This window comes from Podarcis muralis, chromosome 15, assembly GCF_964188315.1.
Source record: "Podarcis muralis chromosome 15, rPodMur119.hap1.1, whole genome shotgun sequence".
NCBI lineage: Eukaryota > Metazoa > Chordata > Lepidosauria > Squamata > Lacertidae > Podarcis > Podarcis muralis.
In genome coordinates, this window is record NC_135669.1 from 24329202 (window position 1) to 24342902 (window position 13701).

Genomic DNA, 13701 nt, shown 5'->3' on the forward strand with positions numbered 1-13701 from the left:
AAACAAATAAAGATTAACAACATTAGACTAAAAACAACATCATTCTAAACATCTGGGTAGACTCATCTAAACAAAAATGTTTTCAGCAGGTGCTGAAAAGAGTAGTAGTAGAAGAAGAGTTTGGATTTGATATCCTGCTTTATCACTACCCGAAGGAGTCTCAAAGTGGCTAACATTCTCCTTTCCCTTCCTCCCCTACAACAAACACTCTGTGAGGTGAGTGGGGCTGAGAGACTTCAGAGAAGTGTGACTAGCCCAAGGTCACCCAGCAGCTGCATGTGGAGGAGCGGGGAAGCGAACCCGGTTCACCAGATTACGAGACTACCGCTCTTAACCACTACACCACACTGGCAGTGAAAGTGCCTGCCTGGTGTCAATATGCAGGGAGTTCCAAAGTGTAGGTTCTACCACATTAACATATTTATTTCTTGCAAATGTGGAATGGATATTATGCAGCACCTGTAACCATGCCACTTCCACACTGATCACATTGATTCAAATGAAAGAGCCAATACCATTGAGCTGAACCTCAGGATTGGGCCGGTCTGAACCCTGGGTGCAGTAATACCCTTCCCAGCAGTGTCCTGTAACATCAGTTGCATTGTGGTACATGCAGAACTTTCCTCCATCGCATGATCTGCAGTCAGTATGACTACCTATCCCTTGGATAGGGCTGTAGGTCCCTGGAGGGCACGGCTGCCAGTTTAAGCCTGTTCCTTCAGGGCAGAAAAAGCCTGGAAGGGAAGGAGACATCCATGTAAACTGAAAGCTGTCGGGACAAACAGCAAACTGTTGGGGGGGGGGGAGAATCACATCGAGATTACTTTTATTTAAGTATTTCACCATAGATGACACGTGCGTCAGTAAAGTAGGGGAAGGGAGATGCAGATGAACTGGACGAACTCTGAAGTTGCAGACCCTGGCCCAAAACTCTAGTTCCCCAGTTAATTTTAGAAAATAATAATAATAATAATAATAATAATAATAATACTTTTATTTGTATCCTGCCCTCCCCGGCCAAAACCAGCTAACATCAAATATATAACATTGGTATAAAATCAAACAATAATTAAATTACCTCCTAAAAACAAGTCAGGATCAAATTAAAATCTAATTAGATGGCTTTCTGCAGTATTAGGGTTGGGAACAGTAAATGCTCATCAAACCAGAATTCAGGACACAGCAAACCCAGGAAGGGAAATATGGGGAAACCATTATCTAATGCCCATGGGGACTAGACACACGCACTTGCAAAATGGAAGCACAAATAGATTACAAACTCTGGGACACAAGGACAGCTTTGTGAATCGAGGAAGCCAAAGACTCACCTTTGGGGCACAGATGTGGCAAGTGGCCAGGGAGACAATACTTCCCCTCTGGGCAGGTGTGGCACCATCCTTGCGCATGTGTTTCAGCCATGTAGGAGCCTGGAGGGCAAGGTGTGGGGCTCTCACTGCCCAAGGGGCAGAAGTGGCCCATGGGACAGGGAGCACCTGAGATCCCATCCGTGGGTGTCGGTGTGATAGACCCTGTGACACAATAAAACCTACCAGAATGGGCAAGAGAAAAGTCATTTTATTAATAACGACGAAGGATGAGATCATTGCCAGAGTTCAAAAAAGCAAGGAACCAGGCCACAGGAAACAATCAATCTGCCCTCTGACTGCAGCAACAAGTGATGGCTGGCTTTTGCGAAACATCCATGACAGATCAGCAGTGGGGACCAGAAAAAGGAATGTCTAAACTCATTCAGTCTGCTGCCTAGAGTAGTCAGCTCACTTTGTCTAATGGTAGAGCCAGCCTTGGATGGGTAGGAGGAGGTGGCGGCGGCGGCAGCAGTAGCCTCACACAGAGAGAATGGAAAGCTCTTTCCTGGCCTAGGGCGAAAGAATGATAGAGAACTTGGAACTGGAAGAGAGCAGAGCAAGAGAATGTATATAAAGAGGGCCGAGAGAGGAAAAGAGTTGGGGGGGGGGAGAGGGAGAGAGGGAGAGGTGGAGAATTGGGATCACCTAGGGGGTGCTAAGAGGCATAGGGGCAGCCGGGGGGGGGGCTGGAGGTGTAAATGGCTATCATTTTAGTTGAATTAATTAAACTAATTTTTTAAAAAATAAATGTGCAATTAATCATTACTGTTTTAATTTTTTATATTATTATCATAGTGTTTGTGCAAACTGCTATTCTGAATAATGCTTTTTATAGGGTCATGGGCACTGGGGATGATGAGTTTCTGGAACTAAGGGAGTGGTGGTTTGTCAAATTTTGGGAACCACTGAGCTATAAACATGGTTGATGCGTGATCAGAAACCTGCCGTCTATTGACTATCCAAATATCAAATTGGAAGGTGGAATCTGGCAGTGCAATTTGTATTTGTAGCTGGAATTTGCTGATATATTTGCATTAAATCTCAAGGAAAGTGAGCTTGCATTTTGTACATACCCCACTGCACACCGTCCCGAAGGGGCCACGAGGCCTGTGCCATTGCAGTAATGCCCCCCAGGGCAAGCCTGACAACTCTGGAGGTTTTGATTCCCTTCCTCACCCGACCAGGTTCCACGTGGGCAGGCAGATGGAACAAGAGTTCCTGGAAGGACACACAGATGAAAGAATCCCCCTTTGGGCACTGAAACAAGGGAGTCGAAAACAGCAAGAAGGCTCTTAAGGGGCATCCAAAGGAATACAACCATGACAAAAGCGGTTAGTACCTGAGAGGCAGTAATGTCCACGCGGGCAGGGAAGTCCAGACACTCCATCAGTTGGGTTCGGAGTCCGAGCACCTTCCTTGCACCAAAATCCTGCAGAGCAATCCCCTAAAATAGGGAAAGGGGATTATATGCTCTTTACTGGCTCATAGTCCAACATCAAGACAGGGAACCTATCCCAGATTTTTATTTTGTGTGTGTGCTTCATGAGTATAAATAAGAAGTATATGAATTATTTGAAGAGCAACTGTAATCAACAAATTACGCTAGTAGGACTACAAGAAGTTTTGTAAGGAGAAATATACGAAGTGTTACAAAGTAGAAGAAGATAGAGATATTGGTTATGAGTTTGAAATGTAATAGGGAAGATAAGAAATGCATACTGAGAAATTAGATTGGAGAATTTTCGGACAGGATTGATGGAAGTAAAAAATTTGAATAAGATGCAAAAGTATGTTTAATTACTGTTGAAAATGATATGTTTAAAAAAACTAATAAAAATTGTATATTAAAAAAAAAGAGTTTTGCTGTTACTCAAATGAAGTGCAGTACAGTCATACCTCGGGTTACGAATGCTGCGGGTTGCACGTTTTCAGGTTGTGGACTGCGTCAAACCCAGAAGTACCGGAACAGGTTACTTCCGGGTTTCGGCGCTAGCGCATGCGCAGAATGACGTCATGCACAGAAGTGCTGAATTGCGTCATGCGTGTGCGCAGATGCGGCGCTGCGGGTTGCGAACGTGCCTCCTGCACGGATCACGTTCGCAACCTGAAGTATGACTGTAATTAGCTGTCGGTATTCCCTGAGAATCTACCTCAACAATGCTGAAGATAGGAAGTTAGGTTTGTATCCAATTAAATCTTCCTCAGAGTAGATCCACTGAAATTAATGAATGTAATTTAGACATGCTCATTTATTTTAATGGGTCTACTCTGAGTAGGACCAACATGGGGCACAACCAGTGTTATTTTTCTAGAGAAGGAGATGCCAGAACTCACTATGAACACCTCATTTATAATGGCAATGGCATCCACCTGAGGGGTACCAGAACTGAGTTCCGGTGAGTTCCAGTTGAAAAAGAGCCTTGGGCACAACTCACATGAAGCTGCCTTGGAGTCAGACAATTGGTCCATCTAGTTCAGTAAAATGACTGGCATTGGCTCTCCAGGATTTCAGATGTGGGGATGGAGAACCTATTGCTATATGAAGATGCTGAAAAATGAACCTAGGACCTTCTGCTCTACCTTTGAGCTTTGACCCTTCAGATGTTCAAAAAGGAAGATAAAGGACCACCCCTCAAATTTATCAGACTCACTTCAGTAAAAAAGCAAGGTAAGGAAGTAACTGACTTTTGCCTTGGGCTCCCACATTGAATCACCCTGTAGAGGAATGCAGCCTAGCAGGTAAGTTAAGTGGCAAGAGGGGCATTAGCACAATAACTAAGTAGGATATTATGGAAATAGCAAAGGAAGATATAGTATAAATGAACTATATTAACAGACCATCGCAAAAAGCAGTAGAAAATAAATGAAAGTCTATACACATACCACAAAGTATATTTCTGAATGGTAAGAATGTCAAAAAAAGAAAAAGGAAAAAAGAAAAGAAAAAAAGGAACAATAATTCTATAAATAGATAAAAGTACAGATTCCCAAACAAGCAATTTGAGTCCCTGCTAAATCAGAAGTCAATTCTGCTCAACAGCAAATCTGCTTCATAGCTGTAAATGATCCTCAGCTGACTAGAAATGAAAATGCTTCAAGGCATTGCTGATATGACTGGGAAAATTGTTCCAAATCTAAGTTGAATCCATTTCAAATAAATATCATGTTCATATGTTAAAAGTAAACCAAATCAAACTCTCATTCTTCAGTCCTTTGAATGGCTTAACCTGGATTTAAGCTCCCTTGAACGCCATGGGACTTGCCTCCAATTTAAACACACTGAGCAGAGGTAGCCTTCCAAATGTTGTTGGACTCCAACTCCCATCAGGCCCAGCTACTGTGGCCAATAGACGGGTTGGTGGTAGTCGTAGTCCAACAACACTGGAAGCATCACCAGTTCCCCATCTCTGGTTTAGCATTTGCTCCCTAAAACATTTTTTATAGCTGCTACCTCAATTCATTGTTGACTAAAGAGGTGGTTTTTCTCTCTCTCCCTAGGTCAGGAGGTCCACTCTGGAGATACGACTTACCTGTTGGAGCTGCTAGCCCAGGAGATGAGCAAAATTTCCCTGGTGGGCAGTTTTGACATTCCTGGATCTTCTTTAGCCTCTGTCTGGGTCCAAATGTCCCTGCAGGGCAGCTGTACTGTGTAGACTGCTGTGTGCCTGGTGGGCAGTAATAGCCATGTGGACAAGGGTAGAGAGTGAAGTCACTGAGAGGCCCCTGGTGATTGTCACAGTAATAGCCTATAGAAGAAAATGGAGAAGGTATGGCCATTAGATTTAACTTGAAGGGGAAATAAAGATGCATATCACATACCAGTTCCTCTGTAAAAGATGGAGATTTTGGATGACTCTCAGGTAGGGATGTAGGAATGCAGCTATTTCATTTCCTACCTGTATTAATCACAATCAGCACTGTTTCCATTCTGCTGCAATGCAGTTCCTGCCCAATGCTAGGTTATTTGTTTCACTGCCTGCTATTTAACATAACTTATGTAAGCCTTTACATGAGTTATGTAACTTACATTCATTTCAGTGCAAAAAATAAAAAATCAAAGCAATGCAAAAAAATCCACAACATTTATGGTTTGTAGACTTAACACACACATCCCAACAACAATGGAAATTAATACTAATTATATTTGCTTGGCAAATTTCAATTCCTGAACATAAACTAATATGAGATTTGAAGCAATTTCTGCTTTCTTTTCCATTTTTGTTGGGATTCTCCGACACCACTACACAGGAAAGATTGGATCTAAATTACTACTACTACTACTACTACTACTACTACTAATAATAATAAACATCTGCATTCATCTAAATTCTACTTAGTGTAGAACCACTAAGATTAATAAACTGAAGTCATTTGCAATAACATCAATGGGTCTACTCTGAATAGAACAAGTTATACAGCCAAAAAATAAAAAAAATATGGTGGGATGACAACTTAAAGTAGAGTCCTTTAATATGTGAGCACCCCTGTTTGAATTCTTGGGAACAGAACTTAGGTGGGTGATGGGATGGTAATAAAATTCAATAATTAGAACATAAAATCAATTACTAGTGAAAAAGACCCCCACTTTTTTTGATTAGGATGCTTGCACTAAAGGAAAACATGTTGTTGCTTTTCTTCGTATTCAGTCTAGAAACAACATAATTTCCTTTCCCCTAAATGGCATCATGAAACTACTCAAAGCAGAACTACTGTAATTAATAGACCCGAGTTAATAATGTCCATTATTTTCAATGGGACTACACTGAGTAGGATCAGCATTGGTTACAACCCGCCATTTTCACAGGCTTTGTTATGCCAGCTGTGCATGCATAGTTTTCACTGGGTGAACTTTGCCAGCTATATCACATAGGCTGTAGAGATGTTGGAGAACTCCCTTGAAAAAGGAAGCAGAAATTGCCACAAGTCTCATGTTCACCCAAGGTCAGGAACAGAAATCAGGCAAGGAAATGAGAGCTGTTATGTTGCTATCACTACTTTTGTTAAGTCTGTGAACATCACATAAACAGTCACATTATTTTCTGCATTGCTTATGATGTTTCCTTTCCTTTGAAATGCCAATTCCAGATGGAAATCGCTACCTCCTTCCATTCCTAGCTTTCTGCCAGGCTCCGCCTCCCCACCCAGCCATTTCAAGCTGGACAACAACTGCTCCAGAAGGTTCTCCTGTGCTGCTTTGTAAGAGTTCTTCACTATTATCACAGCTCATCCCTGATCCACTTTGGCCACTGTGTTTTACCTTCCCAGCATTCTCCGGTGGGGGCCTTCAGTCCGGATCCTTCACAGTAAAACCCAGAGGGACAGAGCTGGCACTCTGAAAGCATACTTTGCCCTAGCTGATTGGAGAAGGTGCCAGTCGGGCAGAGGGTGGGTGCTGAAGACCCCACAGCTGCAAGAAGAAACAATGGAAGAGGGAGAGAGTGAGCAAAGCTGAGAGAAGAAAAGCGACCACAGGGTGGTCCAGTCCAAGAAACCTTGTTGTTGGAGACGAGAGACAAGATGGCGCCTCCTTTCTGTTCCAAATACAGAAGCAGACTTTGACACTGTTGATGGGATAGCATCCTCCCTTTCACACACACCCCTGAGGCAGCAAGGCACTTTGGAGAAGGGCAGGAAAGGCCATGTGGAAACAAAGGGAAATGGTGGGGCGGCGGTAGGGAGGAAGTTCAGAAGGAACATCTGGCCCTATTTTGCTGCCCCTCACCCAGCATCTGCTACCTGAAGTGGTTCCCTCACTCTGCCTAATGCCAGGATTGGCCCTGTAAACAATTAACACAAGCACTCTCTGTATCTCAAGCACCTCTTTCCAGATTTTCACATTACAGTGGTACCTCGGGTTACAGACGCTTCAGGTTACAGACTCCGCTAACCCAGAAATAGTACCTCGGGTTAAGAACTTTGCTTCAGGATGAGAACAGAAATTGTGGGGCGGTGGCACAGCGGCAGCAGGAGGCCCCATTAGCTAAAGTGGTGCTTCAGGTTAAGAACCGTTTCAGGTTAAGAACGGACCTCCAGAGCGAATTAAGTTCTTAACCCGAGGTACCACTGTACTTCCCAGCTATTTTTTTTAATAAAAAAAAATAAACACATGGTAACTGTATTTATCTATTACATTTATGACAGGACCCCTTCTTTCAAATTGCCCTATTGTATGGAATTATTTGGATGAACAAGAGCTGCAATTATTATTATTTTTGCAGCATGTAGTTTTTCTGCCTGGGGTTCCAACCACTTCGGTTCCGCTTTGCTTCCCACCCAGTTTTCTGTCTCTAGGCAAGAGATACGCACGGCAGTAGGTGCCTTGAGGGCAGATGTTGCCTGTAACTTCATCCAGTGGCTTGGGAGAAGAGGCTCCACCTGTACAATAAAATCCAGCAGCACATTCCCCACTTGGAGCAGACAGACCTGATGAAGAAGAATGGGAACGTGAGCGCAGGGACAGTTTTAACATATGCTAATAATTCAAGAGAAGCTAATAGTAAAAGATTATTTATTATTTGTATTATTATCATTATTATTATTGTTGTTGTTATTGTTAAGAGCATTTACATATGCACCCCTATATTTCTTCAAAGGAGCTCAAACTGATTTACATCCTTTCCCCCTTCCCAATTTTATCCTCATGTCCACCCTGTTAACCTGAGAGGCAATGAAAGGCCCCATGAAATGTCATGGTCAAGTGGGGATTTCAACCCTAGTCTTTCAGTTTTCTAGAAAGGAGAGAGACTTTTGCTTATAGGTATGTTTGGAATTATCTTTTATTTCTAAGAAGATGGATACGTGCTGGACTTGCACATGATATTGTATGGAGTTATTTGGATGTATCATTGTTAGTTTTTGTACCTGCTTTAGAAGAAAGTTCCGCAAGTAAAGTTTTTGAATCATTTATGGGTCTAGGCTAGTTGTGTCCAAACTTTTTTCAAAGAGGGCCAGATTTGATGAAGTAAAGGGCTGTGAGGGCCAACCAAAGTTGTTGACCTTTTTTTAGGATTGAAGTTGTTGAGGGTTTTTTTTTTAGGATTTTACCCCAGGAAATAAACTGCCGCAGGGGCTGGATTAAACCGACCGGCGGGCTGGATTAGGCCCCCAAAACAGACTTTGGACATGCCTGATCTAGGCAATTTTCATTCCAAAAAGAGTCCGTTTTTATGCATCCAGTTGCTTCCAGCTGCACAATATTTATATCCACTGAAGGCAACACTGAGCTAAATGGACCAGTGGCCTCTTGATATAAGGCACCTTCCTATGTCCCTGTACCCAAAAGGAACTGAGTGTTTTGGGACAGCAAACCGCACACAGGAAAGCCACCTGCAGCAAGCCACCTTCCCTCTCACTACTTAAATCACCATTCAGGCAAAATGGGGAAAGGGTTCCCCTTACCAGGTGCATTGCAATAAAAGCCTGGAGGGCAGAGAATGGGCTCAGGACTGCCTTCTGGGCAGTAGGACCCAGGGGAACACTTTGCTCCTGTCGCAGTAGCAGGGCAAAGGCAGTTGCCATTGGTGTAGTTATCCAGGTCAAAGGGCTGGGGGGTCCAGGCAGCTGAAATGCAGAACCAACCTAAGAGAAAAAAACAAACAAATGGAATTTGTGAGAAATGGAAGGAAATTATAAGTCGGGGGAGCAGGAGGAGTTAAGATTGATTGATTGCATTTACATCCTATTTGTTCTTCCAAGGAGCCTGAGGCAGTGTATATAGATAGCATCCCCATTTCATCCTCACAACAACCCCGTGAGGTAGGACAGGTCAAGAGTGCGTGATTGGCCCACAGTTGCCCAGTGAGCTTTGTGGCTTAGTGGGGATTTAAGCCTAGGTCTCATACATCTTAGTAGGATTTTGGAACCACTACAGCACACTGCCTCTCTTCAGGAGAAGTGGGCTGTGTGGTGTAAGAGAGAACAGTGTTGTCAGCACTATGCCTTTATCTCTGGTTTTGCCTAACAAAATGGGCCTGGAAACATTTAGAGGGTTGTTGGTATTTTGAGTGAATATCCCCAAAGAATGCTAAACAGGCATCTATTATTCTATAGCTCCTTGTGATCCCACTTCCTGCCCTCCCTTTAAATAGCACCTCACCCACCCCGTTCTGTTAATTATGTTTATTTGCACAGAGATGGGGAATCTGATACTCTTCAGACATTGTTGGACTCCAACTCCCATCAGCTGCAGCTGCAGGAATGATGGGAGTTGTAGTCAAACAAATATCCAGAGGGCTACCTTCACATTCCGGCTTTATCACAACCCACTAAGCCCTTATAAAAGAAAATCAAAGTACGTGCAGCTGAACTAAATTCAATGCACGTCCATTGGTTTCATCCTTCCTCTCCCTCTGTTCCTTCCCTTCTATCAAATGTTGAGATTGTCAGCCCCTTGGGGATAGGGAGCACACTGAAAGTGCTGGGATATGAGTAATAAATAACAACTGTGATTTAAAAAAATACTCCACTGTGTTGTTTACACAAAGGAACCAAGAGTGTCTAACTGCTTGTGTTTTGAATGTCAGTTTTGGGAAATTATAGAACAACTGGTTTCAGGGATCTGAGAAGGATGAGCCAGACAGTGATTCCTTCAGAGTTGGGAGGTGGACCCAGTTCCGTTTTGAAATTTCAGGTAGACAGAGATATGTTTCTGCTCAGATTCCTCCAAACTCACCTGCATCACACTTCCCAGACACTGTGGTTAAGTTTTCCTTCCCGCAGTAATGCCCTGGGAGACAAGGCAAGCAGCTGTCCAAACTTTGGGTCATGGGATCTGGGTTGTAATAACCTCGAGGGCAGGGAAACTTTGTTGCAAACTTGGTTCCTGAGAAGCATGACAAAAACAGAGGTGGTCATAACCAAATAATTCGGCAATGTGCCATTTTTGCTGTGTGTTTTTTTGGCCTACTGGTATATTTGTGTCTGGAATGCAGACAGGAACCCACAGGATGAAATTATCCTCTATACATTTAAAAAAAAAAAAATCATAATACTCCTCACAGGCAGAAAATTAGCATGTCAGGAATATGACAGTGCTAGAAATCTTTTGCCTGACGTCCTAGTTTTCTACTTTTTTGTCTGTCTAGAGGAGCATGCTGTGGTGTAAGCTGAAGCTCCCACCTATTGGAGTGGCCATGTGTCCTATTTTAAAGATGGCAGCCCTGTATTTCAAGGAATGTTCTAACCAGCCCAAGTCCAGTTTAAAGATAATCCTGAAACAGGGCAAACAATAGTACTTAGAACCTGCATAGCTGATTGAGGAGACACCCTTGAACACAGTCTTCTCCACTATGGTGAATTGCACTGTACTCTTATTTAAATTTTAGCAATTATTTCTACATTTGCATCTATACATATAAATCAGCACATGAAAATGTTATGCAGATCTGCACCTTCTTTTGATCTCCTTTTTTTTAAAGTGATGCACTTCCCCAGGGGAGGGGGGGGGGTTGATGTAAAAGTGGCCACCTTAAGTGGTATGTTCTAGGCTTCGGTTTAACAAGCTGTGTTATAATTTGGCAGCTCTCCATACAATGCATCTTTGAGACAGCCAAAATTGGGATAGTCAAACGCAGCCATCCGTATCCACAAAAGCCATTTTAAATTGCTCTGCATGGTCACTGTCACATAAGGAGACTGGCTTTCAGCTGCATCCTTGATGCTGCCACAGGTCTGATCCAGCTCCACCGAAAGGAACACAGCGAGGCTTCCTATCCAAACAAGCAAAAAATCCTGGCTCAGCCACCTTCTTTCTGGTACCTTGCACTGCTATGCTACTATCAGCAGATGGAGCTCATGTATCTGGATTTATTTTGAAGCTCTGCAAATTTGCTCATTCTTTTCCCTTGGGAAATCTGGTCGAGCTCTTAGCAAAAACACTTTTCCAGTTAACTTTTTAAAACCTTTGTTCTCCAAAGGGTATCTGAGCAAAGAGATTTCAGCACTGGCATTTAAGCACCTTCTACTGTCTGGACTGCAAAACATCAGTCTCACCGACATCTTGTTCTTGACAGCCATGACAGCTCTCACCTTCAGGACAGTAGAAGCCAGGTGGGCATGGGAACTGACTGTAGTCGGTGGTATTTTCAGGGCAGAAGTAACCAGCTGGGCATGAGAAGCAGCTCGCTTGCCCAGTGAGATTGTTGTAAGTTCCCGCAACACAAGGAAGTGGCTGGCTGGTCCCATCTGGACAAAAATGGCCCATGGGGCAAGGGCCTCCCTGATCTGAAAATCCTGCAAGAAGGAAGAGTAGAAAATCTATAGCTATGTTTCTAGTCCTCAAGCCTTTGGTAAAAAAGAAGACACTTGAAACCAGAAACCAGCAGGGACGTATAAGCCACAGCCCTCAATTCCTTTTCTTATAGAATCATTGAATTGTACAGTTGGAAGGGAAGTATCTAGTCCAACCACCTGCAATGCAGGAAAATTTTGCCCATTGTGGAGCATGAACCCATTACCCTGAAATTAAGAGTCTCATGCTCAACCAACTGAGCTATCAAAGTGGTTTGTTTATTTATTTCATGTCATGAAATGCACATACAGTTAAGGTTCCTAACAGTGCAGGCTGTGGGCTTAAGGGAAAGAGACTGAGTTCAATATCAGTCTCTCAAAAAAAATGTTGAGTTCAATGGTGCCAAAAGCTACAAGCACCTTACTCAGAGGGCAGAGTCTTGTTGAAAACCCCACCATTGTTTTGCAAGGGCACTCAGGGAATCTGCATTCTCAAGACAACCCTGACACACTCACCTGTGGGGGAAGGAGAGATGGCCCCGGGAAGGCAGTAGTAGCCAGCAGAGCAGGGACCAGAAGGGGCTGTGAGTCCAGTAGAGAGGCAGTAGCGGCCAGGTGGACATATTGTGCAGCTGGACTCAAGGGAGAGGTACAGCCTGAGAAAAGAAGATTGGCAATTTGCTACCAGGCCATCTACAAAGTGCTTGTGTTGATACACAAAGCGCAAAGCAAATGGGACCCAAGATACCTTAAGGTCTGAGTCCTTATGTTCCACCTTGATCGGCAAGATCCTCTGATGGGGCACTTCTGGGGCTTCCCCCCGCCCTGAGGTTTGGTTGGCCTTGCCAACAGACCGAGCTTTTAGTGCAGTATGTGGCACTCCCTGCTAATAGCAGGATGCCAAATAGCAGTTTGGCATCCTGACTAGGGATGAATGAATCTGTCCATTTCAGTTTCTCTCTGTTTCTCATTTGTCCACCTTTCCCTTCGGTTCTCCCTATTTCTGCATCCATTTGAAGAATTTCTCTCTGTGAATTTCTCCACGTGGAAATTTGTGTAGATCTTTGGCTAAATTCCTCCTTAATGCACACCTAACATGGACATTTTGGCAAGCCATTTTCTCTGTTGCAATGTAGTTTCATAATGACTTCTTCACTCATATATGCATTTCTGCAAACACTCTTTGGTCCCAGAACTGAAGCATGAAGTTTGGAGAGGTGCAAATTTTAAAGGACCTTTTTAGTTCAAGAAATGTGCATTAAGTAGCTATGCATTACTAACATAGCTGTCAATGTTTTCCCTTTTTTAAGGGAAATTCCCTTATTCCGAATAGGATTCCTCGCAAGAAAAGGGAAAAGTTGACAGCTATGATTACTAAGCACATCTTCTCCCCTACCTTTAGTCCTGGCACTGTGAATTTATTATACCCATATTTATTATACCCAGTTCAGCCAATCCAGGGGCCCAGTACTGCCCATTATTCATCTTTCTGCAGGAAGAAGCAGGCTCAGCCCTAAAATTAGGCAGAATAAGGTAGTGGTCCCAGGTGGCAGGTGTGTGTGTGTGTGTGTGTGTGTGTGTAACAGAAGACAGAGCAGTGCACTGGGTCCCCAAAGGTAGCTTGACACTCTCTAGAATCGGGACCTCCAGCTTCCTCTAGTCCAACCCTCTGCAACACAGAAATCACAGCTAATAATCCAACCAGCACCTTCCGAGATGTGGTGGAGGGTGCTGTCCCATTGCCAGTGCTGAAGTCAGATTCATCTACCAGTCCAGCTGATTTCTGTACACAGAGTTAGAGGTGGAGTGCTGCCTCATCCTCTGCCTCAGGGAACAAAATGTTTTGGGCTAGTCCTGGGAAGGAGTCACTCTCCACTGAACAACCACACACAGTCTTCAAGGCTCATACCTGTCCGAGAAGGTGCCTGCAGGGCATGCCAGAGGGTACTTGGTTCCAGCTGGGCAAAAGTGTCCAGCTGGGCAAGGGCCTCCAGCACTCACGGGAGAAGTTCCATCTGGGTTTGGGCTACTGGAACCTGCAACAACAACATAAACCCAAGCCATGACACAGCTGTAGTGTGTAAATGGGACAGCTAAGCAGTCCATC

The 13701-nt window shown here is 43.7% G+C and overlaps 1 protein-coding gene across 1 annotated transcript in view; it reads right to left on the reverse strand.

Annotated features, from left to right (window-relative positions):
* LOC114585457 (uncharacterized) overlaps nucleotides 1-13701 on the reverse strand; it is a 127744-nt gene that overhangs the window by 66985 nt on the left and 47058 nt on the right. Inside the window, exons 24-35 of the mRNA XM_028708144.2 lie at nucleotides 13504-13630; nucleotides 12111-12250; nucleotides 11394-11597; nucleotides 10039-10188; nucleotides 8766-8945; nucleotides 7674-7790; nucleotides 6625-6774; nucleotides 4898-5113; nucleotides 2707-2811; nucleotides 2441-2585; nucleotides 1329-1546; nucleotides 516-734 (exon numbers count right to left, since the gene is read on the reverse strand). Of these exons, the coding sequence (XP_028563977.2) occupies nucleotides 516-734; nucleotides 1329-1546; nucleotides 2441-2585; nucleotides 2707-2811; nucleotides 4898-5113; nucleotides 6625-6774; nucleotides 7674-7790; nucleotides 8766-8945; nucleotides 10039-10188; nucleotides 11394-11597; nucleotides 12111-12250; nucleotides 13504-13630 (1971 nt within the window). The remainder of the gene's footprint in view (nucleotides 1-515; nucleotides 735-1328; nucleotides 1547-2440; nucleotides 2586-2706; nucleotides 2812-4897; nucleotides 5114-6624; nucleotides 6775-7673; nucleotides 7791-8765; nucleotides 8946-10038; nucleotides 10189-11393; nucleotides 11598-12110; nucleotides 12251-13503; nucleotides 13631-13701) is intronic.